Below are 25674 nucleotides of genomic sequence, written 5' to 3' on the forward strand. Positions count from 1 at the left end.
GGTTATGTCCCCAGTGGGGGGGGTGTGAGAGGTAACCACACACTGATGTTTCTTTACCTCTTTCTCCCTCCCTTCCCCTCTCTCTAAAAATAAGTAAATAAAATACTTTTAAAAATAAAATAGAATGGGGAAATGGGCATAATAACAGTAAATGAGTTGACACACGCAAAGCCCTTGAACAGTGGCTGGCACAGAGTTCGCCTTCAGTAAGTGGCTGATAATCGTGGTCTCGATCTCTCTTCCCCCCCTTAACAAGACTATAAGCTCAAAGACGTTAGGCAAGGTGCCCAAGGACCACTCAACAAGTAAATAAATGGGGGTGACCCTGTGGCCACCACCCACTCCAACCGTATTTGGTGGAAAGGTCGCCAGTGCCCAGTTCAGACCAACTGCCCCGATCACCCCCCTTGGGGACTGTATGTAAGAGGACCCCCCCTTCTCAGTAGAACACCTCACAAATAACATCCTTCTGTGGATGACAGAGAGAAGATACAGACCTGTACTACATCAGAAAGAACTTTGAAAGCACCCAAGTGAACACCCAGGTGTTACTGAGTCTGCCCTAACTGTCCCTCCTCCCGACCTTAGGGAAGTGGCTTCTTGGACTCTGGGGGGGACTCTGCCCTGGAGGACGGTGCCAGGGACAGAGCAGAGGAAGAGGTTTCCCACCAGTGCTTGTGCCAGCTCTCCTTGTGGGCAAAGGTGGAACTGATGAGCTCACTCTGGATCTGAGTGGTGAGGAGGAGAGAGGGAGGGAAAGGGAGAGCAACAGAGTCGGGGGAGAGAGAGGGGGCAGGGGAGGGAGAGGGAGGGAGCGTCACAGTTCTGGAGGCTATTTCAGTTTTCTTTTCCCTTTAATGCAATTTCACTTATGATGTCAGCCACTGCATGGCTACTGTTTTGGAAACTCCCTCTGGGGGACGCCCCCTCTAGTGGCCTGACTCGCTCCCTATAAAGGGCCAGCCTGAGCTGCAGAGCATCCCTGCAGAGGTTCCGAAGACAGCCCAGGAGCTCCTACAGCCTCTGCCCTCAGGTACCATGAAGGTCTCCGCCGCGGCCCTAGCCGTCCTCTTCGCCGCTGCTGCTTTGTGCGCTCCTGCATCTGCCTCGCCATGTAAGTCCCGGTCCCGACCACCTGAGTCAGACTTTGCCCTCTTTTCAACTACAGCATCTGTACTGTCTGGACCCTGTGGTTTACATTCTTCCTCACTGCTTCTCCCGGGTGCCCAGTGGTGCCCGATAGATCTCTAAGCCACTTCATGGCAGGGACCCTCTGGTTAGCTTTTCTGTGTCTTCAGGGTCTGCATCCCAAGCTTGCAGGTGCTCACTGGTACAGACTGGTGCAGGGGGTATTAGAAGGCAGGGGCGGCTCAAGCTGACCTGCAAACAGCTGGCTCCTGCCTAACGCCAGCAGGGTTTCTAAGAAACTTACAGGCACTTAACCGAAACCCTCCTGGGACAGTGATATTTCCCCTCATTTCATAGAGAGAAAAAAAATGGGGCTTGGGGAAGGATGATGAAAGCTAATGAAATACTGTACCTACTATGGGTCAAGTATTTTGCTGATTGCTTTATACAGGCCATCTTATTTAATAGTTACAACTACTCTTTGAGCAGCTGTCCTTGACTTACAGATGGGAAAACAGAAGCCCAGAGAGGTTAAGTAACTTGCCAAGATCACACAGCTAGGAAGGAGAGAGCCTGGGGTTCAAACCCAGTTCTGTTTGGCAGAACAGACCTCCTGCTCCAACAGACCCAAACCCTCCTCCTCCACTGGGAAGTGGCAACTGCCACAGCCCAGGGTCATCCTGAATTAACCAACCAAGGAAAATCCTCCTCCTCCTCTGTTCGAGCGCATTTTGCTATGCCTCAGTCAAGGCCCCTAGCACCCAGGATGCATCTTAGCTCTGAGTTTTGGAAGCCTCCTCCCAGCCCACCACAGGTCCCAAAGAAACCAAGTTCTGAATCCATCCAGGGATCCCAGGAGGGCAAGAATTAGGGCAGAGGCCCCAAGACAAGTCAGGAGGAGGCCCAGCTGTGTCCTGAGAGCCAAAGGCATGGGGTGACGTTGTAGAGAGAAGGGTATAAGCCAGGATCAAGGATCAGCTGAGGGACTGGAGAAATGCCCTCGGCCTTCTGTTGGAGTCCCCACTCTGTCGCTGTGTGTCGGTAGCAAAGTGACTTGACCTCTCGGAGCCTCACTCTCAGCCCAAGGAGGATAATGGTCTATCTAAGATACATCGTATAAAGTAGCCAGCACAATACCCAGTGCGCACCAGCAATGAATACAAGGCTCTCCTTCCTTCCTTCCTTCCCCCAGATGCCTCCGACACCACTCCCTGCTGCTTCGCCTACATCTCCCGCCCGGTGCCCCGGGCCCACCTGCAGGAGTATTTCTACACCAGCAGCAAGTGCTCCATGCCAGCAGTTGTGTGAGTCTCAGTCCCACGGAACCCTCCGGGGGGCGGGGGGGGGGGTAAGGAAGGGACCTCTTTTGTTACAGAGCTGTCCCCCTCGGGAGCCCTCTGGATGGGCTGGTGCCGAATCCACTCCCTCCCATCCTCTAGCTGCTCAAATAGCCTCAGCTCCACCCTCTCCAGCTTTAGATGCCCCAGCTCTCATGAGAAGGGTTAGACAGGATGATCTCGGAGGGTCCTCCCCACTCTGAGGGACAAGATCAGGTCTCCGTCTTTACAACAGATGTGACTCAAGCCTTGCACAGCACCTGCAAAGCCCCTGCACACAGGTCAGCTCGGTCATCATTTCCCAGCTGAACCCCCCAGTCCCCCACACCCCTCGGCCAATCAGACACATCCACCCCCAGCCCAGGGGAATGAGGGAGGAGCGGTCAGAAGGCAGGGTCCTGGTTACAGTCACTTGTACAAAAAATATATTGGTGGGTGAAGAAATAATGAAATGAGATTCTCCTTTAAATATGCAAGCTAAATCACTTGAAAAAACATAATAATTCCTACTACCTAGGAAGGACCTACTATGTGTCAAATGTCTCTACACATCATCGCAGCAGCCCTGGAGGAACACGTGGCTCCCCCCGCACTGTTTCAGATGATGAAACTGAGACCCAGAGAGGGCTGTGTTGCCCTTCACGCCCAGGATGCGAGGGGCACTGCCTGTCTCTGTAGCCAGGCCGTTAGTGATAGCGCTTAAGAAATTGAAGGCGATGGAGATTAAAAGAATGAAAGTGAGATAATCATGGCGTTTCCTATATCCTGGAGATGTTTTTAAACCCCCAAAACTCCTGTGACACTGGCAGAGTCAAGGGCATTCAGAGGCAGCCTTTGGTTCTAAAGAGCCCTTCAAAGTATAGTGCTCATATTTTGTGCTAGTACAGTGCTAACTCGCAGGATAGCACTACAAGTTTCATTTCTAAAACAAATGTTTTTCAAAAGAAGAAGGTCTGTCTCTGAGCACCCGTTATGGGCAGGCAGACGGGTGGACAGGCCAAGAGGTGTGCACGGCCCACCCTGCCCTTGGGGCTCCCAGCCGGAGGATGGGACAGACGAGGTCACGCAGAAGAACTTGACCAAAGACTTCAGGGCTCAGGAGATGGGATTTCAGGGGAGTTTGCTGCAAAAGGCTGTTTGAGTTGGGAATAGAGAAGCCTGAGGGACTGAGGGTTCCAGGCAGGGTCTGTCCCTGGGGCTCTCCTTTGGTTTATGTTGAGCCTGGGGGCTTTGAGTGGCAGCACCAGGGAGCTGAAGTGTTAGCCTTGCCAACACGTGTGGAATGAGTGGGGACAGGAAAGCCCAGAAAATAGGGGTCCCGTGAAGAGGCCGTTGTCATCATCCGTGGGAGTGGTGTTGAAGGCTGCACAGGACCTGAAAGGAAAGGAGAGGTGGGGGGGAAACCTTCAGAGGTGCAGTCGGTGAGTCCTGTCTGGTGCGGTGAAGTCAGGAGCAGAGGAGAGGAGGGGCGAGGGTGACGCTGGGGCTTCAGTCCCCGATCGTGGCAGATGTGAGGAGCCCCCTGAAGTAGTGCTGTCTATCCGGGGAAGAGCACCCTGGCCGGGTGGCTCAGTTGGCTGGAGCGCTGCCCAGTAACCGAAGGGTCGTGGGTTTGATTCTGGTCAGGGCACGTGCCTAGGCTGCGGGTTCCATCCTGAGTCCAGCAGGCAGGATTCCCGTCCAGGTACATAAGGGAGGCAACCAATCGATGTCTCCACCTTATATCAATGTTTCCTTCCCTCCCCTCTCTAGGAGCAATGAGAGAGAGAGCAGGTGGGGACTGAGGTCGGCAGCTAGGGAAAGGGTGCTGGGACCAGAGATGCGGCATCCTTTTCCACAGGAGGAAGGGCTCCCCTAGCGTGAGAGTGGCAATGAGCATCATCGTGGTGGGTGCCAGGCCTGGGCTGCTAGAGTCCCGGCTTCCCCAGCTGGGAGGTGCCTGAGCTTGAGCCCACCTTTTTTTTTTTATCTTTAGAGGGGAAGGGAAGGAGAGAAATACCAATGTATGGTTGCTTCTCATGAGTCCCCCGCTGGGACCTGGCCTGCAACCCAGGCATGTGCCCTGACTGGGAATCGAACCTCAATCGTGTGGTTCGCAGGCCCGCACTCAATCCACTGAGCTACACCAGCCAGAGCTTGAGCCCACCTCTTAACTTCTCCATTGCTTCATCTGTCAAGTGGAGTAAAATAGGAGTCTTTCCCCCACTGGGTCAAAGCGAGAAGACGAAAATAAAAGATAAAATTAAAAGATTTCCTTCTCCTCCCCTAAAGGTATTATTAAACATAGAGAAGTGACAAGTGGAACGTGATGAGTAAATGCAATCCCTTCACTTACTCATTCAGTAGACGTCCATTAAGCACCCACTGTGTGCTGGACTCAGGGCCAGAGACTTGGGAAAGTGCGCAGACAAGAAAAGGGCAGCAAATTCTAAGTAATTCCCAGGGGCCAGGTGGAGGTGGAGGTGGAGGTTCCCACGAGATGGAGCAAGAGGAGAGGCAGACGGGAAGCCAGGAGGGGAGAGGGTGTCCGGTCCGGGCTCGGGGGAGAAGGCCTGGTGCGGAGGCTCTGTCCTCCAGAATCAGACCGGATGGCCCTGACCCCAGATGTCGGTTTCCTGGCCTTCTGACTTCCTGGCCACAGGCCAAAGGAGAGAAGACAGTGAGTCAGCAGGATTTCCTGTATGACTTCACCAGGGCAGGTGCAGGGTCTGAAGTCCCCTCACCGCCCCAAACAAGCAAACACTAGGAGGCTCGAGAGAGACACCCCTTCTGCTCCCTTTCTCTTCTCTGCATGCCAGGGTGGGAGAGAGAGAAATGGCCACAGGGCTCTGAGTAAGGCTCAGAAAAGGGGAAGCAGCTTCCCTGACCGCGAACACTATCCTTGATAGAGCATAAAAAGGGACCGAAAATCCTCATTCTCGCCAGCCTTCACTTTGTCTGAAAACATCCCAAAGGAGAAGCCCAAACGAGAAAGGCCCAGTGGGAAGGGCCAGCCCCCGAGTAGCATGTTCATTGGAAGCAGCGCTCTCTGGGGCCGCTGTGGTTGACCAGCTCCCCGCAGGGCCCCTCAGATCCCAAAGCCCCTTAGCTCTCTCGGCTGCATGTGCTTGCATGTCAGTTACAACGCACACAAATCTGCTGTCTTGGAGCCCTTTGAATCAGCTGAAGAGCAAATGTCCTTTCCTTAAAAGCTACAGATACAGTCTTACAGAGCTCCCAAACCAACCCACCCAGTACCACCATGGTCTCCGCTTACGCTTCTATCCATCTTGTCCGAAACTGGGCACTGACCAGGTCTCACTCTCGTCTTCTCCACTCCCACAGCCTAATCACCCGAAAGAAGCGCCAGGTGTGTGCCGACCCGGAGAAGAAATGGGTGCGGGACTACATCAACACTCTGGAGATGAGCTAGGATGGAGGGCGCCTGGAAGCCGAACTAGCCCAACTTTCTTATTACTTCTTGCTCTTGTCCTCACCAGCTTAGAAGGCTTCTCCCCAGTCCCTACTCCCACCCCTTCGTCCCTGCAGGGCCCAGATTCCACCACTCGCAGCAGCTATAAAAGCCTCCTGCCTCCGAGAGCTCCCTGGGCTTTCTGTCACACACAGGAACTCTCTGGGCTGTGAGCTTCAGGCCTCCTGGCTCTGCAGTGAGCAAGGAAGTCAGCGCGCCTCTGGAGGTGAAGAAGGGTGAAAAACTGGGCCTCTGTGGAAACGTCCTGTGGCCAGAGCTCTGACCTCAGCCCCTCACTGGGATAGGCTGACTGGCAGAAGTGAGCAATTAGCTTTCCATTAAAGTTCTCCAGGCGATTACAAAGCTGGCTCCTGGTTTGATTTCCTCCTCGGGACCCTGCCTTCCTCATGAATGCTGCTCAGGGGTCCAGGGCGGGCACAGGTCTGGTGTCCACCCTAGATTTGGGGGCCATGGAATATAGAAACCTTTAAATAAACAAACAAATAAATACAAATAAAGGGAGCTCTGGCTGGTGTGGCTCAGTGGACTGGGCACCAGCTTGTGAACCAAAGGATCATTGGTTCAATTCTCAGTCTAGGGCACATGCCTGAGTTGTGAACCAGTTTCCCAGTAGGGGGCGCTGAAGAGGCCTCCACACACTGATGTTCTTAGCCTCTCTTTCTCCCTCCCTTCCCCTCTCTAAAAATAAATGAAAAGAATCTTTAAAAACGAAATAAAGAGAAGCACCAATACATAATGTGGTCACGTTGGGGGTAGGGGGATTACACCCCCGAATGGGGTGGGGCACAGTGCTTAGGGGAGAAGACAGACTTAAAAGATAACATTTCCTTAAGATTTTATTTATTTATTTATTTCTAGAGAGAGGGAAAGGGAGGGATAAAGAGAGGGAGAGAAACATCCATGTGCCTCTCCAGCACCCCCTACTGGGGTCCTGGCCTGCAACCCAGGCATGTGCCCTGCCTGGGAACCAAACTGGCAACCCTTTGATTCGTAGGCTGGCACTCAATTCACTGAGCTACACCAGCCAGGGCAGATCATATTTAAATAGGGTTTGAAAATTTTGAAAAACTGTTTGGAAGGTGGAAAAGACAATGAAAGTCCCGACAGAGGGAACGGCATATGCAAAAGTAGGAAATATAAACAACTCACCACAGAGTTAGCGCAGTCTCGTGCCGCCAAGGAGGGAGGTGTGTGTATAAGACAGGCTTTCGCACCCCTGCCATTTTACTGACGACTGACCCTGAGAACCCCTGCCCCTACCACGGGCTGGCATGAGCCTGACACTTGACCGAATGTGTTGGCTTTCTTTTTAAATTTATGCCTCACCACGGCCCCTCTAGTTAGCTAGACAGTCTTGACTTCCTTGCTCTTCAGAGGAGGACACTGAAGCTCCCAGAGGTACAATGACCAGCTCGATCCACAAGCCAGTAGTTGCCGGGGCCTGGGCTCAAGAATGGAACTGGAGTGTTCTATTCCCCTAGGAGACCTGGCCGCTCAGCACGTGGAAGCTTCTGTCTCCAGAAGCCCAGACACCTCACTAGTCCCCCTCGTGCGGCAAAGACAGGTCTCCCTGACCTGAGTCCCCCGCCCACCACAAAAACCCTATATTCTAACAGCACCACCACCACCCTGCCTGAGTTCCCTCCCGCTCCACCAGGACAACAAAAGGATGGCCTACAAGAAGTCAGTCGATATCTCTGACATCTCCAGGTCAATGCTCAAGTACCCCTGGCTGGAATACCCAGACAGGATCAAAGGTGAGGCTGGAACGCAGAGGACAGAATCCAGGCCGAGGGTCTGAGAAGGGAAGCTCCCCGGCTCCCCTCCCAAGCAGGGATCTGGGCGAGTTCAGCAAATCCACAGGAGGGGTCAGGGTAGGCCCCTGGACACTTTGGGGGCTCCGCACAGCCCTCAAGGTAAGTCTCCAGGGCCCTTGAAGGTGGGACACCTCAGGGTTCTCCAGCTACTGCTCCCACGCCTACACCTGGCTCTCTACCTGATTCTCGAACCCCCAAATCTCTGTGTAAGTTGTTCCCCATGCTCAGGGCCCCTCCCCCTCAAACTTGGCCCCTCATCTGTAGCACCTGTCTTCACCTTTGTGTCCCTCTGGCAATCACTGACAGACAGACAGTTCTGTCTCACCAGCTGGCCCAGCGGTTCTCAAAGTGTGGTCCCTGCACCAGCAGAATCAGCATCTCCTCGGACCCGACACCAGATCTCCTGAGTCAACACTCTAGGGACGGGTCCCAGACACCCGTTCTAACAAGCTCCCCAGAGGATCCTAGTGCACACTCACGAGTGAGAACCACCGACCGAGACGGGGGGCGTTTCCCCAGGAGCCGCACGTTAGAATCCTCTGGGGAGCTCCCTGAACCACCGGGCCCCTTCCCCAGAGACCCCGCTCTGATTCTGTTAGTCTGACGTAGGGCCAAGGCGTGCTGAGAGTTCCCTCGAAAAGCTCTAAGTCGCAGCCAAGGCGGAGGGCCACTCTGCCAGGCAGACCAGTGTTTCTCACACGTCGAAGGACAGGGTCTGGCACAAATAACGCACCCCCCCCTTTTTTAATGAGCTGGTAATCTATACCAACTCTTTTATTCTTACAAAATCATAAGCTTGAAATTCTGTAACACAACCATTTCATGCTCAAGCACACCACACGACGTTTCAGATGAAACGGTCATATTGCTGCCCGTCTCGTGCGAGACATTCGGGCACCCTGCCAACCGCACGCAGCGGCATTGCTCCTGCCGGACCCCGAACATGGAAATCTTGTTAAAGTGGGAGGCCTGACTTGGGAGGCCTGGGGGGCGGCCGAGAGCCTGCGCTTCTGAGAAACTCCCACGCGATGGCCGTCCTGCGCCGTTCTGCACACCACACTGGGAGCGGCAAGGTGCCAGAAAACCAGGAGCCCCGAAGGACCGGAACGGTGCCTGTTCACCGCCCTGTGCCGGGCACTGGTTCTCGTTAAACGCCCAATCAACAGGGGCCTGAACGGGCGGTTCTTTAACCTGCCTTCGTAATTGCTGTCCCATTCTTACCCCAGAACTCAAAAAAGCCTTGGCACCTGTTCACCTGCCCTTGTCCTGCTTCCAGGTAAGACTCCTGACTTCTGCCTCCCTGGGAGCTTTGTTGAAGTAGGAGGGACAGCAGACTGTCCCGTCCCGTTAAGGCCAGTTCGCAGAACCCCAACCCTCACCCTTGGGGAAGCCACGAATTCTTGGACAAGTCGTCCCCTTCCTGAGCCTCAGAAGCCTCCTCTGTCACAGGCCAAGCCTTGCGTGGCGCCCTTGAGAGTTTCTGTAAGGCCTGGGCTGACAGGCAGGCCATGCTTAAGGATGAGTCGTTTTTATTCATAACACACGGACCCTCATAAAATACAGGGTGCCCAGTTAAAGTAAATTTCAGGCAAAAACTGTATCATTTTTAGGATGTGTATGTCCCCAATATTGCATTCATTCCCCGCAGTCCAAACGGCACTGAATGTCCTGTGCTCGTTTACGTGGTGTTTACTGAACCGGGGACGCTCTGCTGCTCACACGCCCGCCCCCACCCCGCCCCAGATGCCAAAGGAGGAGTTTCCCCCGAGCCCAGAGTGCTGGAGGCAGCACCCCAGCCAGCCGGAGACGGCACCTCACCGCTCCGCCGAGACGCCCGAGCTCTACACGTACTGGCAAACCCTGTACAATCAGCGCCGGGAACGGGAGGCCCAGATGCTGCAGAAGACGAGAGCCCGCCCCAGGTGTGCACTAGCCCTCCCTATTCTCCACGCCCGCCCCACCCAGGAAGGAGAAGGCCGGGGTCGGCCGACAGACCCCAGGGAGGACCCTGAGGCAGGCCGAGGCTCATCTGCCTTCCTCTGGTCCCATCTCTGAGCCGGGCTCGGAACGGGGGGGAGGCAGAGGGGAATTTGTGAAGGCGGGACGGAGGGAACGAGGGGACCGAAGCTGCCTGGGCAGTTTCTTCCGCAGGTACCTCAAAGAGGGCACTGCCACCCCAAAAGCCTACCTCCCCATGATCCAGCTGACTGTAAAACCTCAGAAGGGACACAAGCCTTCATCCCCTACTGGGGACTCTCTGAGGTGGCAAAGATTAAAGGTCAGGGACCATGGTGGGAGGGAGGAAGGGGAGACCCTCTTCCTGCGGATGCCCTCACCTTGGGCTCACTCCGTCCTTCTGCCCTAAACCCCTGCCTGCAAAGTGGAGGGAGGGGAGGAAAAGGGATGGGAGGGGATGAGCTCCTTTCAGTTGGAAGTTCTGCAACTATATTGACCCCTTTCTTCCCTTCCACCGGCTCCTCTGGACGGGCAGGAGCTCACGGAAAGCCTGAAAGCTCCCAGAGAGGACGAGCAGTTCTACGCGGCACAGGTGAGACATGGCAAGGGTGGAGGAGCATGGCCACAGGTAGGAGCTGGCTGAGCTGCAGAGCAGAAAGGTGCCTGAGGTGGGAGGGGCGGCTAAGGGTGGGGTGGGGTTCCGAAAACAACATCCAGCTGTGTGCAGAGAATGGTAACCCCTGGGGCAGTATCCAAGGTCTCTTCCCTTTCCTCCGCCCCTGCTCCTGCAGGCTCTGGGGTGCCTGGGCGTCGGTGACGAGTTTGTCATAGAAGCACTACTCCAGGTGGTGAGTCGGGGGCCGCACAGGGTTCAGGAGAGGAGGGAACAGGGCAGGAGGAACACGGGCACATGGGCACACACAAGTCTCGGAAGGGACCCCAGGGTCAGCCCCGAGGAGGAGAGCGGCCGGTCTGCGGCACACACCACCTGGTGCCCTTGGCTTCCTTAAAGGGTGGCCTGATCTAAGAGGATGGGGAAGGCAGAGTCTGAAGACCCCTTTTGTCTAAGAAGAGACAACTGAAAAGCCAGGCGAGAAGTGAGACTGAGTTCATTCTCCACCCTCAGTCAGTGCCTTGTGTTTATTCGCCAGTTTATAATGGAGAGCACTCGTCCTCCATAATCTTATTTAAATCTTACCAAACTAGAAATAGGCAGTAGTATCTGCACTTTCCTAACGAGAAAATGGAAGCCCCGAGAGGCCGAGCGACTTGCCCAAGGCCACGTGGCTGCTAGCTCCCAGATAGGTATTTGAACCAAAGTCTGACTCCCAAGTCGCCTTCCTCCCCTTGTACTGTCCCGGCTGTACCCGGTACTTGAGCAAAGATGAGTCACTCTGTAGGCCTCTGTCTCCTTGTTTATAAAATGAAGCTCAAAGCTCTGACGTTCTGTCACCTCACTGCATGTTTCCACCACCTATAATCAGGCCCAAACCGGTCCAGAGAAAGTGGTGCGTGAGGCCTATAGAAGCCTGGCCATGCTGGGTGAGTGCACCCTCTCCCTGGGCGGGCGGCTGGGGCAGGTGAGACGGGAGCAACTTCCACGTCCTCTGGGTAAGAACGGGAGGGAGTGGAACGCACGCCCACTCCTACCTGGCACTCGGCCGTGAACTCACCTAGGTACTGTCGGGGGTGGGGGGTGAAAAGGGAGAAGAAGTGAGGTTGTGCCCAGCCACTGCTCTGGTGTCCTGGGAGGAGGGGCAACCCCTCGAGACGTGGTGCTTGAAACCTCCCTCGAGGGCACAGCCAGGTCAAGTGGTGCCTGGCAGAGAGGAGGCTCTGCCCTGGCCTGAGGACCCTCCCCGACTAGGTTGCCTGGAGAAGGACGTGATCCAGGCTCTCATCACGCAGTTGAAGGGGCAGAACGAGGAGCAAAGGATGGACACTCTGAGGGGACTACGAATAGGGCTCAACTCCTGGGCCGCTGTCCCCAAAGACAAGGTGATTGGGAGGAGCTCGGTAATCGGGACAAGGAAGGACAAGGTGACTGGCTAGGTGCTGGCTAGGGGTTCGGTCAGGGAGAAGGGAACCTCGCTCCTCATTTTGAAGGGGAAGGCGCTGTCCTGTGGGCCTTCCTGGCCGGGAGCCCTGGTGTAGCCACCTAGCAGTCACGCAGCTTCTGAGAAACCAGCTTCCAGAGCCACCATCCACCCATGTCTAAACCAGAGATGGCAGTTCTCTTATGTCACTGCCGAGGCGACTAAGTGTGACGATGCGTGGGAAGTGCCTCGTTCGGTGCCTGTGCTCTTTGATCGGCACCCACCATCGTCGTCACCCCTAAAATAACCTATTAAAGGGAAACCTCTGTCAGGAGGGGATGGGGACCAAGAGAATCCACTGACACTACTCGAGATTTCTGCCTTTTAGGCTCCTCTTACTTTGACCCCATCACTGCTCCAAGTGAAACAGAATTGGGCAGTCACCCATTTACTCGACAAATCGGTATTAAACAGCTATCGCATACCAGGCACTCCCCTGGGTCCTTGGGAGGAGGCATCAGTGAGCCAAACAAAGATCCCTGCTTTTGTTGAGCTTACATTCTAGTGGGGGCCGACACTTAGAAACCAATCAACTTCACTACATCATGAGTTAGAGATAACGAGCGCAATGGAAAAAGTGTGCAGATGGGCGAGGGTGATCAGGAACGCCAGGCGGGGGCAGGGATGGGTTGCAATTTAAACATGGAGGAGAGGGAAGACCTCATTCAGAAGGTGTCTCTGAGCACAGAGGACGGCGAGGTCAGCCTTGCAGACCTGAGAGGAGGCATGCCCACAAAGGCACCGGTCAGTGCAGAGACCCTCAGCAGGAGCGTGCCTGGCACCACTGAGGACCAGCAGGGAGGCCAGTGTGGCTGCAGGGGAGGGGGACCAGAGAAAGCAGCAGGGCGTGCAGCAGGTCAAAGGGAACAGACACTGGACCCGATGTGGCCTTCTGGACAACCTGAAGTACTTGGGCTTTGGCTCCGAGTCGAATAGGGAGCCTCTGGCTCCAGACACTGGAGCCAGGCAGGGAGTGGCATGATCCAGCATTTCAAAAGCTTTACTCTGACTGCCGTGTTGAGAAAAGATGGGAGGCCGGGGGCAAGGCGAAAGCAGAAAGACCAAATTAGGGGCGACTGAGGCAATCCTGGTGAGAGATAGTGGACATATTTTAAAAGTAAAACTGACAGGTCAAGTATGAGCTCTAAGAGGCAGTGTGGAAGCAAGGACGAAGCCCAGGTTTCTGGCCTAGCCAGTGGAAGGGTAGAGAAAGCTACAGGTGGGACGGGAGGAAAGACCCCGAGTGCAGTTTGGGGCAGGTGATGTTTCAGGTATCTATTGGATATACAATTTGGAGTTTACAAGAGAGGTCTGAACTAGAGGAAAAACAGTAAGTTGTTGGCACATAGAGAGCATGTAATGTCATTCAGCTAGATGAGCTCACTAACTAAAGAACCAGGACTCGAGCCCTGGGGCAGCCCACTGTTCAGAGAAGAGGAAGACCCAGGCCACGTGGAGTCCCACAGTCGTGGGCATCGGAGGCGAGCTGCAAGGATAGGAGGTGACGGCCAGAGAGGGGGAGCGGTGGAATGGAGACTGCAGAGAAGCTGCAGCCGTGAGTGACGGTAGTCTCTCGGTGGGAGTCAGGGGCCGACAGAGTGGAGGACAGGGCTATGGGAGGGGAGGGGCTGGATTGGTGACATGTATGTTTTTATTAATGTCAGGAATTAGACAGCAGAAGTGTTAGAGAGAGTGACAACAATCCATTCAGAAGATAAAGTCACGGAGAAATGAGAGAGTTTGACCTAGGAGCAAGTAGTTGACAGCAAAAATAAGGCAAAGTGGGGAAAATAAGCTGCTAGCGTGAGACTCCTCTAGGGAGGAGGGAGTCTGGAAGCAGCAATGCACTGTCCTCTGACCAAAGCCTGGCTGAAGACACAGTCCCCGCCCCGTCACCTTCTGTCTTCCTCTCAGAGGACTCCAGTCGGGGACGAAGGGACGCTCGTGTCTGTGCTGCAGATGCTGGTACAGACGTCACCGAACGAAGCAGCCCTGGAGGCAGCCCTGTGCTTGGGCTTCCTGAGGCCCTGCAGCGACACAGCCCGGGAGTTCTTGCTGCAGTGCATACGCCGAGGGCCCCGGCCCCAGAGCATGAAGGTGCGAGGGGCAGGCGGCTGAGCTCCCTGGGGAGCACGGGGGAAACTGAGGCCAGTGCTGACTTCCACAGGGCCTGGGCCCTGTCATCCTCGCCCCAGGGAAAAGAAGCTTCAGCAGGGAGTACTGTGGGGTCGTGGGTGTGGGAGTATGTGTATGCATGGGTGGGGTGCATGGGTGGGCCAAGTGGACTTAAATGTCCGTGTGTCTGTGTACACTGGATTTAAGTGGAAATTTGTTTATGTGCATGCACACTCGAGAGGCAGGACCCCACCCATCCCCCACAAGTTCTAGACTCAGCCCTCCAGAAGCTTCTTGGACCCCACTCACCCTGCCTGCCCTGACAGGCACTTAGGATGCTGGTCAAGAGGATGCACGTACACTCAGCCGAGGCCATCAGGGCCATCCTGGACCAGCTGTGCCATTCTTGTGTCCTCGAGGTGAGCTCTCGGGCTGCCTGGCGCCCTTGCTGCTGCAGCACTAGGGCAGGGCTGGGGGATGGACGAGGACCACGGCCTGTCCCTCGTGCCTCCCCACCGCTGCCCACAGCACCGCCTTGAAGCCACTCAGCTGCTTAAGGCCATTGGGCTGGAGCAGATCCAGGCGCAAGGACTGGAGGGACTTGTCTTTGACCTGCTCAGAAGCAAGATACACAATGAACCCTTCCTTGTAAGTGAAGCCCAGGCTCCCCGGCCCGCTTGGCCAGAGAATCACATTCCCCCTCCCTGTTTCCCTAACGCAGCCCACGTTTTCAAGCTGCCCAGCCTTTGCTCAGGCAGTTCCCTCAGCAAAATGCCTCCCTCCCCTGCAGGTGAAACACTTGTCACCCCCACTAGTGACTCCTCTCTCCTTCTGCAACAGCCCCTTCAAGACCAGTCCAAACACCAAATCACTGCAAGACAGACTCATGTCTGCCCTCCTATATTCCCTTGCTTTTATCTTTATAATAGCTTACCACAAAACTAGCCGCAGAACTTTAACTTGAATCAGATAAAAGTGAATCTGGCTGTGTCTCCCCTGGGCAGGAACCCTTGCAGTAGCTCCCCAGCGCCCTCAGAATGCTTTACCTGCCCTTCACCACCCAAGGCCTGCTCATGCCTCCAGCTCCGTCCCCTCCGCTCTCCCCTCAGAACCACACACCAACTGTGCTCAGGGCGCCCCATCCTGACTTGGCCCTGTGGTCCCAGTGTGCCGCACTTTCCAGAGTCGCAGTTTGGTCACCCAGCTAAACGGAACAATTTTCTGTTTTCTAAACACTCTGTGCTCTCTTGCTTGACTCCAGGCGTTTGTACCTGTCCCCTCTCTGCCTGGAAAATCACTCTCCCCCAGGCCTCTGCCTGGTTAACTGCCACTCACTCTTCAGGTGTCAGCTGAGGAATTAACTCCTCCAGGAAATCTTGCTGGTACGCAGACTGAGTTAGGAGACCTTCCTGTGCACACCCCATGTTTCGTTCAGTTGTAACCCTTATCACAGTGACATCATTGCCTACTCACTTGTCTGTTCCCCCTGCCCCTGAACCACGAGCAAGGCCCACTACATGGGGAGCACAAATTGAACATTCCACAGAGGTGTGCGAAGCACGGAAGGGCACACCCCGGCAGCCCTTTCCTCTTCAGGTCATGAGGCAGGCTGTAGCTCAAACTGTGGAAGAGCTCAAGATGAAGCCTACGATGTTGAACTTGGTGGAGACGTGAGTGGCTTGGGCTGGGAGCTGCCAGGGCCAAGTCCTAGGCTGTGGGAAGAGGGCAGAGGGTTGGAGGGCTCAGAACCTGCTGCCAGTCCCCAGCTCTCGCTTGCCTGTGCCCCTGGCCAAGCCCCTCTTTGACTCCTGGACTTTTCTCCAACTACAAAAAGAGGCTGGTTATTCCTACCATGCAGAGTTGTCATTATAAAGCGCATATTGAGATGAGGACATGAAAGGTCAAGTTCTGGACTGATGCGACTGTCATTAAGCACCCCCTTGCTAATTCCAGCACCTGCCTTTCCCCTCCCAGCCCCTCACCTGACCCAAGAAACAAGAGGGAGAAATTAATGAAATGAGTATCACTTAGCAGCCTCATGCCCAACTCACTCTGGGCCATGGTAAGACACAATCAGCCTTCTTCCCACTGCCCCTTAACTGGACGATGCACCCACTCCCTTTGACACAGGCAACTGATGAGCTCAAATGCCATCGCCCGCCAGGAGGCAGTCATCTCTTTGGTAAGACGCTCTGCTTCTCTGACCAGATGGGCTGCTGGCAGGGGCACTACGCAACTGAGCAAAATTACTGAGGGCAATAAAGGGCTGTCAAGTTTGGGGAGGTTGTTTGCTGGCTTGTTTATTCCACAATTCCAGCCCCGCCTGGAGTTCAGAGTAACCTTTTCTTCCGGATCGGAGGTCAGTGGGATAGGGGACAGGAGGTGGGTGTGAAGGGCATTGCTTAGATACTGCAGAAACTGTCTTAGCCCTTGCTGGTGAGTAGTGTGCACTGGCAGCAGTGGCCCTAAAAGGCAAGGAAAGGGACACCTCGGCTGGGAGCCCATCTCAGCTCTCCAGGCCACAGGGCCACCTCAAGGGGTCAAGCAGGAGCAAGAGCACACGCCGGTGCCCTCCGGGGGCTGGCTCCTTAGGCGCTGTCCTCTGACGTTGCCAGGGCGTCCTGGGGGTCCGCAGCCCACAGGTACTCAATTTGCTCCTGGACATGCTGGACGAGGAGGACAGCCAGTCTGTGAAGAAGAGTGTAAGGCGCTCCTGCCCTCCTCTTCCTCTTTCAACCCCTCCTCCAAGCCTGTCCCATCCATCCTCGAGGCATGTTCTTTGTCAGGAGGGAGGAGAGGGTAATATGCCCTCAGCCACTGTCCCTTGACCTCATTCCTTGGGGCCATAGTGGTCTGTGGCCAGGGCTCCCCTGGGTTACTCCCTCCACTCCCAGCCTTAGCCTAAAGTGAGCCAGCCACAGGCCCTTTATTTCAATGCAGATACAAGAAACATTTGTTGTTTTGGCCTCAACTGATCCCTGGATCCAAAACAAGGTGAAAGACAAGGTTCTCTGTGTACATGAGGCACCTAAGAATGACAAGAAGGCAGAGCCTACAAGGTTCAGGCCAAAACCTGACAGCCCAGAGGAGTTAAACATCCAAGACTTCCGACTGGTACAGCTGAACCCCCTGCTCATTGCAAAGGCCAGCGCCACCACCGACCTGCAGAAAAAGCCAAGCACCCAGAACGGGTCTGCCTGCTACCTCGCCTCTGCCTTCCCTCCCTGTTTGTCTGAACCACTGCAACACAAGCCCCAGGCTGCAGGGCCCTGGACGCCAGCGATCAGGAAGCAGCTCCAAATCCTTGCCAAAACCTCCACAGAGGTCAGTTCTTTGGGTCTAACCCACGCTTCCTGAGGGTGCGTCTCAGGCTCCCCTGAGGAAACAATCTCTGCTTATGTCTCCCGAATAAATGCTGTCCCCCTGCCTACCACTACTGGTCCCTTCTTCAGTGGCTACACCGGAACACAAGTCTCCTCGCTCTCAGCTGAGTGTTCCTTCCGCTCACGTACATGTCCTTTTCATGAAGGGGGAGAGAGAAAGGAACCAAAGCTGATCTGAGTGGCCGGCCTACCTCCCTAAACCAAGCCCTTGTCTATGCCCAGAACTTAAGGACAAAGCTAGAAAGCTGAGCCACTGCCCAGGGCAGGCTGCTGAAGGGAAAACAGGAGAAAATCCTGGCAAGCTTGGCTCTCGGACAATTTCCTCTTAGTAACGTGCCCAGCCCGCCACCTCTCTATCAGCGGTCAGGAGATCAGTGGGCTCGGGTCAGACCACCAACCTCTGCTGTCTCCCCTCCCCACCTACTTTCTACCCATCCCTGGGCCATTCCCTTTGATGGATGCTGTTCATTCTCCCAAATGGCTTTAGTTTCTCCCATTTAATGATGGCTCCAGTTTCCCTTTGCTCGTGGGACCTGCCGCACCAACCCTGACAAGCTATGTCCTCCCCATCAAGCACAAAAGTGCACTTTGGAATCAGATCATCTGAAATCTGGGGTCCATCATTGACTTGATCTTTGGATAAGTTACTGGCCCTTCCGACTGTTCCTCACTGACAAAATGAAGCTACTGATGGGCGCTACTTCCAAGAGGCCCCATAAGGATTAAAAATAAGCTCGACAGTGCCTGGCACTGCACAGCCAGCTCTCAGGTGTGAACTTGTTCTCTTTTCCTCTCTTCAGTGGTGTCACATGTGCCTGTGACGACCAGAGGCTGAAAACACCCTGCCACTCCCCTCTACTTCCCCAAACTTATTGGAGCGATCTAATGGGAGCTCGAGCTTCTCCCATCAAGCAAAGAAAGATCAAAGTTAAATAGATGTTCCCTTCCCCTCCCATACACCAGGTTCAGGCGTAGTCCAGTTATTCTGAACCCAGCCTTGTGTCTCTCATTAAGATTTATCTCTCCTCCCTGTCCTATCACTTCCAGATTTGTGTTTTGCCCCATAGAGAGTTACCATAAAAACAAAAACAAAAAAAACAACCCAGAATAGTGTCACCATGCTGGAGTATAAGCAACAGTATGGCCCAAAGACCAAACACAGGACAAATGATCTTCCTCTCTTGCCCAGTCCACAGCGCTGGGCCAAAAGCAATATAACCCAAGTTTCCCCGGGGCCTTCACCATCTGTGGGTACAAACACGGCCACATGAACGACATCATTCTCAACTCCTGCAACGTCCTGCCCACAGCTCTGCAGCCCATCCTGCCCCATAGTTCTGGGTCTCTGCAGAGGACGTCTTATTACTTGGTCAGAAACCGGTCTCTGCTCAGTAGCACCTCAATTCTCATTTCACCAAGTTTCACCAGAAGATTTAAGACTGCACTGAGCTTGGAGGTCTGCACAGAGCGCTGTCCCTCTGGCTCACCACCAGCTGTGCGGCCAGAGTGTCTTGGAGGCCTGAAATGCCCACTCCTCTCAGCATCAAGATCTGCTGGGAATGATCCTTGGACACCACCCAAAATGTAAATCCCCCCTCTTCTCTCTCATCTTCTAATGGGTTCTGTGGATACAAATAGCACTGACACCCCCCGCCTCTTCCTAGAATGCTCACTCACCTCTGCGCTGCTGCTGCTCCTGCTGCTGAAATCGGGCTCTCTTGAACTGGCATCTTTCTGGAACCTCAGGGGCTGCTCATCCTTCTATGTTCCTTCCAATGTCATCACCATCCTAAACCTTCATACAAAAGTCATTGTTTCTCTGAGGGTCTTGGCTCTCCAACCAGCTACACCATCCTCTGGTCCACTTCCTTATTTTGTCTCACTCATCACTCGAACCTTGGTCCTGTGTCACCCTGACCATATGGACAGCCATCCATCACCCAGCTTCTTGGTCCTTGGTATCACCTAAAAGGCCTCTTACCCTTCCATTCTCTTCAGCTACCCACCTCCATGGCCACACTGAGCCCTTGTCACCCCCAGGAATTTCTCCATCTCCAAAATTTTGAACATACACTTTCTGTCCTAAACCTTCTATGTGTCCTTGTTCTTTTTATCCCCACTACCAGTTCTTCGAATCTCGTCAGCAACACACAGCTCCTGACTTCCTTACACTGTCCCTGTTAGCCCCTTTTCTTTTTCCCCTGCCCAGCCTGGCCTCCATCCACCATCCGCTGTCCTCACTATTCTCATACCCAACCCTGAAGTCTCTAACTGGGTTGCTGATCAAAGCTGGAGAAAAATCAGACATGCACACAGACTGGTACCTGCCAAATACTTGCCTCCTACCTTAACCAAACCCTTATTATTATTGTCCGGCAATTTTCTGAATTCCTACAATGGTTATTTCGAGCTCCCTCTGCTATCCTCACATTTCCTACAGTCTCTTCAAACTTTCTGACCTGTTACTTCCCCAACTCTTAATGGACCATTATACTGTTAAGGAGAAAAAAAAGGCCATCAGATGGAATTACCTGAACTTCCTGCCACCTCTGCTGTCAGCATCCTGTACGGAGTAAGGAGCACAGGCTCGAAAGCCAGGTGCTTGAGTAAGAACCCTGGCTCTGCCGCTTGCTAGAGATGTGATCCGAACAAGCTGCTTAACCGCTTGGTGCCTCTGCTCTGCACGGGACCGTCCGGAAAGCCCCTTCCCAGTGGCGATCAAAATCACCGACACCATCTGCCTCTCGTGAAACATCCCCTGTACCACCTTGCCTGATAGCACCGTTGTGAGAATTGCGTTGACACACACACACACACACACATTGCCTGGATGCTCCCAATAAATGTTAGTCACGTGTTACTATTATTGGGTTGGCCAAATAGTTCTGATTCTTTCCATTTGATGGGTCTAGTAGAGTTTAGTTGTCTTTAACTTCATTCAAAACATTTTTGTTAGATTCTATTGTGACAGCTGTTTATATCAGCATGCATTAAAAAAACACCAAAATTGGTAAACTTTTGTGCAGCCATTTTATATTGAAAATGGAAGAAAATAAACATTTTTGGCATATTTTGTGTAGTAAATGGAGAAGGTGCTGTAACTGACTGTGTCAAAAGTGGTTTGCCAAGTTTCTTGGTGCTATTGACATTTTAGCCACATCATTCTTTGTTGTGGGGCTGTCTCATGCGCTGGAAGATGTTTAGCAGCACCCCTGGCCTCTACCCACTAGAAGCCAATAGCAGGAGACAGCTGACATGACATACTCAAAATACCCAAATGAATAGTTATCGGTGAAAATGAAGTGTGACTTCTATTTCATGGAAAAAACTAAACAGACTTTTTGACCAACCCAGTATTTTACCAGCATGTGCAGCTATCCTCACCTCCAATTACAAGAGGCACCTCCTCTTCTAAGGCACGTCTCACCCCGTGTTCTAGATGCCATTCTTTCAAGGGATTTGAACATCAATCATCCCTCTTTCTGGTTGTGTATAAACATGCTCAACTCGCACCCATCTAACTAACCTCCCACAGCCCTGGCAGGGGCGGCTCAGTTAGTGGGTCCTGGGTTCAATTAGGGGTCAGGGCTCATGCAAAAGGCAACTGGTTTCTCTCTCACATCGACGTTTCCTTACTTCCTCTCCTCCCTCCCCTCTCTCTACAACCAACAGGCATGTCCTTGAGTGAGAATAAAAAGTAACCTCCCACAAACCCATGACTCTTGTCTAGGTGACTCCTCTTCCTACCACACCCCTCATGATCAATTCTTAAATAACTGTCCACATTATTTCCATTTCCCCAGTTGGCTATTCATTAATCCATTTCATTTTGGGTTCAGAATTCAATTCTCCACCAAAACTGCTTTTGCTAAGGCAGTGATTCTCAGCAGGGGCGATTTTGACCCCTGAGGGACATTCAGGAGACATTTTTAGTTGTCACCACTGGGGGCTGCTGCTGGTCCCTCCCAGCAGAGGCCAGGGATGCTGCTCAACATCCCGTAGTGCAAAGGGCAGCCCTCTGCAACAAAGCAGTATCCAACCCCAAATGTCATGGTACCAAGGTGGAGAAACCCTGTGCAGAGATAAATTATAACCTCCATATTGCTACCTATAATGAATGCTATCCTACATGATTCAGCCTGGCTTGAGCACTTGCCACCGACAGCTTCTCCTTCCTTGAAATTCGCTTTTCCCTTGGGTCACTGGTCACTCTGTCTGTTTCAGGATTCTCTTCTATCTCTTTATCAGTATTTCTCAAGGTTCTGTCCTTGGCTCTTCTCTCTCTACAACTCAGAACTGTTAGAATAAACTGGGTGGGACTCTTTTCAAACATGCCCCAGCCTTGCTCATACACTTCATCATTTTGGAGTGAAGCCCAGGTCTCCTTTTCTAAAAAAAAAACAAAAAAAACTTGTTAATTCTAGCATACAGCTAAGATAAAGATCCACTACTACAGACAGTCTTATTTTAATCACAGCCACCCATCAACTGAGTTACCTTGTATATATTAATGAGTCTCAAAGCTGTATCTGTACTGGATTCCCTCAGAGCCAGTGTTCACTGGATCCCTACTCTGTGCCTTGTGCTGGTCCAGGCACTGAGGTAGAACAGTGAGCAACAAACATCCCTGCTCTCCCGGAGCTCATATTCTAATCAAGGACAGAGACACGAACAACCACAAAAAAAGATCACTTCAAATACTGAGAAGTACTGTGACAACAACGTAAGAAGTGATGTAAGAGTAACTAGGGGCAGACGGTATTGAAATAAAAAGGTCAGGGAAGACCTGGGAGGGAGGGAGGAAAGACTATGACCCAAAACTGCAGTAAAACGGAATGAGCTACATGACTGTCTGAGGAACGAGGATCCTAGACAAAGCATATACAAAATGCTGAAGCAGAAGCATATTTGGTAGCGTAAGAGTTTGACCAGTGTTCTTAAAGCAAACTAAGTGTGGATAAATGCTGCGTAATGAAGTTGGAGAGGCAGACAGGCCAGATCCTATAGGACTTTGTAAGCCAGGGGAAGGAATTCATAGCCTCCATGCAACAGAAAGGCACCAGAAGGGTTTTAAAGCGGCATGACATTTGGTCTGATTTACCCCTTCACATCATTTGGCTGCTGTATGAAAAAATATTTCCAGAGGGGCAAGACCAAGGGGCCATAATAATGAGCTACTGCCAACTGTCCAGAAAAGATATTACTGTGGCTTGTACTAGGATTGTAACCAAGATGATTTCAGGATATATTTTGAAGATAGAATTAAAAGGACTTATAGGTACGGTACGAATAAAAGAGAAACCAAGTGTAAGTGCTAAGCTTTTTATCCCATCTGACCCAGGTGGAGAGTAACGACATCTACTGAGATGAGAAAGACTGAGAGAGAAACCGATCTGGAGAGGGAGATCAAAAGTTTTGTTCAGTCCTGGAGGAGCTGCCCAGAGAAACCCAAGTTCAGTTCAGTACATCCACTAGGCAGCTGGACACAGTAATCCAGAGTTAAGGGGAGAGGTCAGGACTCAAGACATACTCGGTAGTCATCACTGTGTTAGGTGGTATTTAAAGCAGTGAGCCAAACGAGTTTGCCCAGGACAAAAGTGAGGACAAATTCAAAGAAGAGAAGCCCTTTAAAGCAGAACAAGCCCTGCAGAACTTACAACATGTAAAGATCACGTAAAGAAGTTAGCAAAAACAAGTCATAAAATCAATGACGTTCAACATGGACGTCACTGTTCTCTGAGCTAGATGTGCACACCCAGCTGCCTAATGGATGTCTCTACTTGTAAATTCAAGCGCCCCAAACTCCACGTACCTAAAACAGTTCATTCCCACCTTGCTCCCAAACCTGTTCCTTTCCCAGTGTTTCCCGTTTCAATGAACAGCCCATCTATGCAACTGCCCAGGCCCGAAACCTACCTCCTGCCTCCCAACTACCTCTGCCATTCAGCCCAATCCTGTCAGATGTCCCTCATTACTTCTCAGACCTAGTTACCTCCCCCTCATCCGGTCAATGTCTGCGCTCAGACCAGTACTTCTCACCAGCCCACCCTCCGGTCTTCTGTCCAGCCTCTCCGCAAGGCAGCTGTAATTGTCTTTCAGTAGATGCCACTCAGGTCAGTCCACTCCCTGCTTAAAATCTCTTAATGACTCCCTATTTGGAGATAGGGGAAGATAAAATGCAAAAGACCTTCTCATAGAGCTTTTTTAGCTCTCCCTTCTTTTTTTTTTTTTTTGCACGCCTGTCCCTGAACCCGTCACCAACCACAATACAACACATACACACTTCTCAAGCACAGAACCTATTCCTCTCTTAATTACTGTGTATTCCTCTGCTGTGTATAATGTGCACTTTCTTGACCAAATTTTTGAGGGAAAAATAAGGATACACATTATACATGGGTAATACTAATTCCCTAACTATACAAATGTTTTTAATTATTTTATTTATGTTTTTGTATTAAAAGTGTAATTCTAGCCCTAGCTAGTATGGCTCAGTAGATTGAGCACCAGCCTGAAAACTGAAAGGTCACCAGTTCAATTCCCAGTCAGGGCACATGCCTAGGCTGAGGGCCAGGTCTCCAGTTGGGGGGTGCATGAGAAGCAACTGATCAATGTATCTCTCACACATCAATGTTTCTCTCTATCTCTCTTCTTTCCCCTCTAAAAAATAAATAAAATCTTTAAAAATAAAAATAATAAGAGTGTAACTCTAGAAAGCAATAATGATACCCATATGCAAAATAATACCCTGGAATGTGATAATTGGTTTTGTTTCTAAACATAAATACTTGAATTTAAAAAATTAAAATGAGAGATTTTTTTCCTTAGAGTTTGGACCAAAACCGAGAAGGGTCTTCATTATACAAGGCAAAATACAGTAAGTTGTTCATATCACTAGTTTTCTTTTTTAGATTTTATTTATTTATCTTTAGAGGGGAAGGGAAGGAGAGAGGGAGAGAAACATCCATGTATGGTTGCCTTTTGTGCATCCCCTGCTGGGAATTGGCCTGCAGGGAACTGGCCTGCAACCCAGGAATGTGCCCTGACTGGGAATCGAACCGCGACTGTCTGGTTTGCAGGCCCGTGCTCAATCCACTGAGCTACACCAGCCAGGGCTCATATCACTAGTTTTCTGCTGAGAACACCACTTCCTCAACCCCAGCCTCATTATTTGGCCGATTACTACTCTTCCCTCAATGCTCACCAAGCCCTCCCAGTCCAACTGAATAAAGTGCCTTGTATTTATTCTTATTGGACCACTTATCGCACTATATGTTGTATCTGCGTGGTGGGCAACGTCCAGCATCTGGTACAGCACCTGTCCTAGGTTCTTGGTATGGGAGGAAGAAGCAGTTTTTAATGAGTACCAAACGACACACTGTGTACCCTCACTGAATCCTTACTCTTCTTCCCTAGCCCGTAGACTTCCATATTCCCAGCATCTAGAACACTGCCCTACATAAATGGTCCTCAATTCTATACTGGACATGACTATCAAAACCACCTGGTGAGCTCGACATACAGAGTCTCAGTCCTACATTCCCACACCCCCCCCAAGTTCTGACCCAACAGACCTGAGATGAGGCCCAGGGATCTGTAATTCTGATGTGCAACCATTCTTTAAAAACTGCTATTCTAAACAGAGTAGAAGTTCAATAAATGTTGTTGGAAGTAACATTTCACTTTAATGAAGTAGAATTCATTTCCTAATTCTTCAGGGTTAGAATCTGCCATAACTGAATCCTGAGCGTAACAAAACAACGCACTAAATGTACACAAATCCACAAAACGAGCAGCCTTTATTGCAGTATTACAAAACACTTTCCATTTTGGCAATATTTTACAACGCACTTAGCTTCAAGGGTTGGGAAGGAGGAAGTTGGAAACTAAGGGGGAAAATTTCAACAAACATTACTAAAAGAAAAACTGTCCCAGCCCGACCCCCCCCAAATAAAATTCCAGATGTCACTTAATTTCACTACCCAAGAAGAGGCCACGAGGGAAGCAGCAGGCAAAACTCTGGCAATTTCACTATGGATCATGTCAGAGACAAAGGAACATTCAGAACAGTCATCAGTACGGTCGGTTGCGCTGATCATTTCTGTAGTCGTTTCTAGGAATGAAAAATAAAGAGCCAGACTAAATTCTAATTTTCTACCAAACGGGTATCAAGCACTTCTTCAGGGTGCTGGTGACTGATATCAGCCTGACATTTTCTGCAAGGATGGCACCATGCCTGATTTATTTCTCTACTCCTAGAAGGTACGTAATACATGTCTTAGGAGCTTTAAGACCCATGAAGTTCCTAAAAGCAGTTTTACTATTACCAACTCTCTTAAAAGCTCCCTCCTCAAGTACGGACTCCAAACC

At 51.9% G+C, this 25674-nt stretch overlaps 3 protein-coding genes across 3 annotated transcripts in view; 2 read left to right on the forward strand and 1 right to left on the reverse strand.

Annotated features, from left to right (window-relative positions):
- The first annotated feature begins 967 nt into the window (after positions 1–967).
- CCL5 (C-C motif chemokine ligand 5) lies at positions 968–5975 on the forward strand. The gene is made up of 3 exons (XM_037167279.2): positions 968–1114; positions 2321–2432; positions 5790–5975. Exons 1-3 carry the CDS (start codon positions 1039–1041, stop codon positions 5875–5877), a joined length of 276 nt encoding a protein of 91 aa, XP_037023174.2. The 5' UTR covers positions 968–1038; the 3' UTR covers positions 5878–5975.
- A 1631-nt stretch (positions 5976–7606) lies between these two features.
- Positions 7607–17343, forward strand: HEATR9 (HEAT repeat containing 9). The gene is made up of 15 exons (XM_053661298.1): positions 7607–7694; positions 8981–9030; positions 9498–9676; positions 9894–10032; positions 10246–10302; positions 10502–10558; positions 11195–11252; positions 11578–11708; positions 13721–13903; positions 14248–14340; positions 14450–14569; positions 15518–15591; positions 16052–16103; positions 16537–16623; positions 16862–17343. The coding sequence occupies exons 1-15, from the start codon at positions 7607–7609 to the stop codon at positions 17276–17278; spliced, it is 1785 nt and encodes a 594-aa protein (XP_053517273.1). The 3' UTR covers positions 17279–17343.
- Positions 17344–25076: 7733 nt separating this feature from the next.
- Positions 25077–25674, reverse strand: part of TAF15 (TATA-box binding protein associated factor 15) — a 29673-nt gene continuing 29075 nt past the window's right edge. The window contains exon 16 of the mRNA XM_037167232.2: positions 25077–25417. Coding sequence (XP_037023127.2) covers positions 25378–25417 — 40 coding nt within the window. The 3' untranslated portion in view covers positions 25077–25377. The remainder of the gene's footprint in view (positions 25418–25674) is intronic.

The sequence above is a fragment of the Artibeus jamaicensis genome, unplaced genomic scaffold, assembly GCF_021234435.1.
Source record: "Artibeus jamaicensis isolate MK-2021 breed Jamaican fruit bat unplaced genomic scaffold, CSHL_Jam_final contig_2259, whole genome shotgun sequence".
Lineage (NCBI taxonomy): Eukaryota > Metazoa > Chordata > Mammalia > Chiroptera > Phyllostomidae > Artibeus > Artibeus jamaicensis.

Excerpts from the sequence above, each read along its gene's own strand:
- CCL5 (XM_037167279.2), top strand. The coding sequence starts at position 1,039 with ATGAAGGTCTCCGCCGCGGCCCTAGCCGTCCTCTTCGCCGCTGCTGCT. Across the intron at positions 1,115-2,320 it reads TCCTGCATCTGCCTCGCCAT|ATGCCTCCGACACCACTCCC; the intron begins GTAAGTCCCGGT and ends TCCTTCCCCCAG. Across the intron at positions 2,433-5,789 it reads TGCTCCATGCCAGCAGTTGT|CCTAATCACCCGAAAGAAGC; the intron begins GTGAGTCTCAGT and ends CCACTCCCACAG.
- HEATR9 (XM_053661298.1), top strand. The coding sequence starts at position 7,607 with ATGGCCTACAAGAAGTCAGTCGATATCTCTGACATCTCCAGGTCAATG. Across the intron at positions 9,031-9,497 it reads TGCCCTTGTCCTGCTTCCAG|ATGCCAAAGGAGGAGTTTCC; the intron begins GTAAGACTCCTG and ends ACCCCGCCCCAG. Across the intron at positions 15,592-16,051 it reads ATGTTGAACTTGGTGGAGAC|GCAACTGATGAGCTCAAATG; the intron begins GTGAGTGGCTTG and ends CCTTTGACACAG.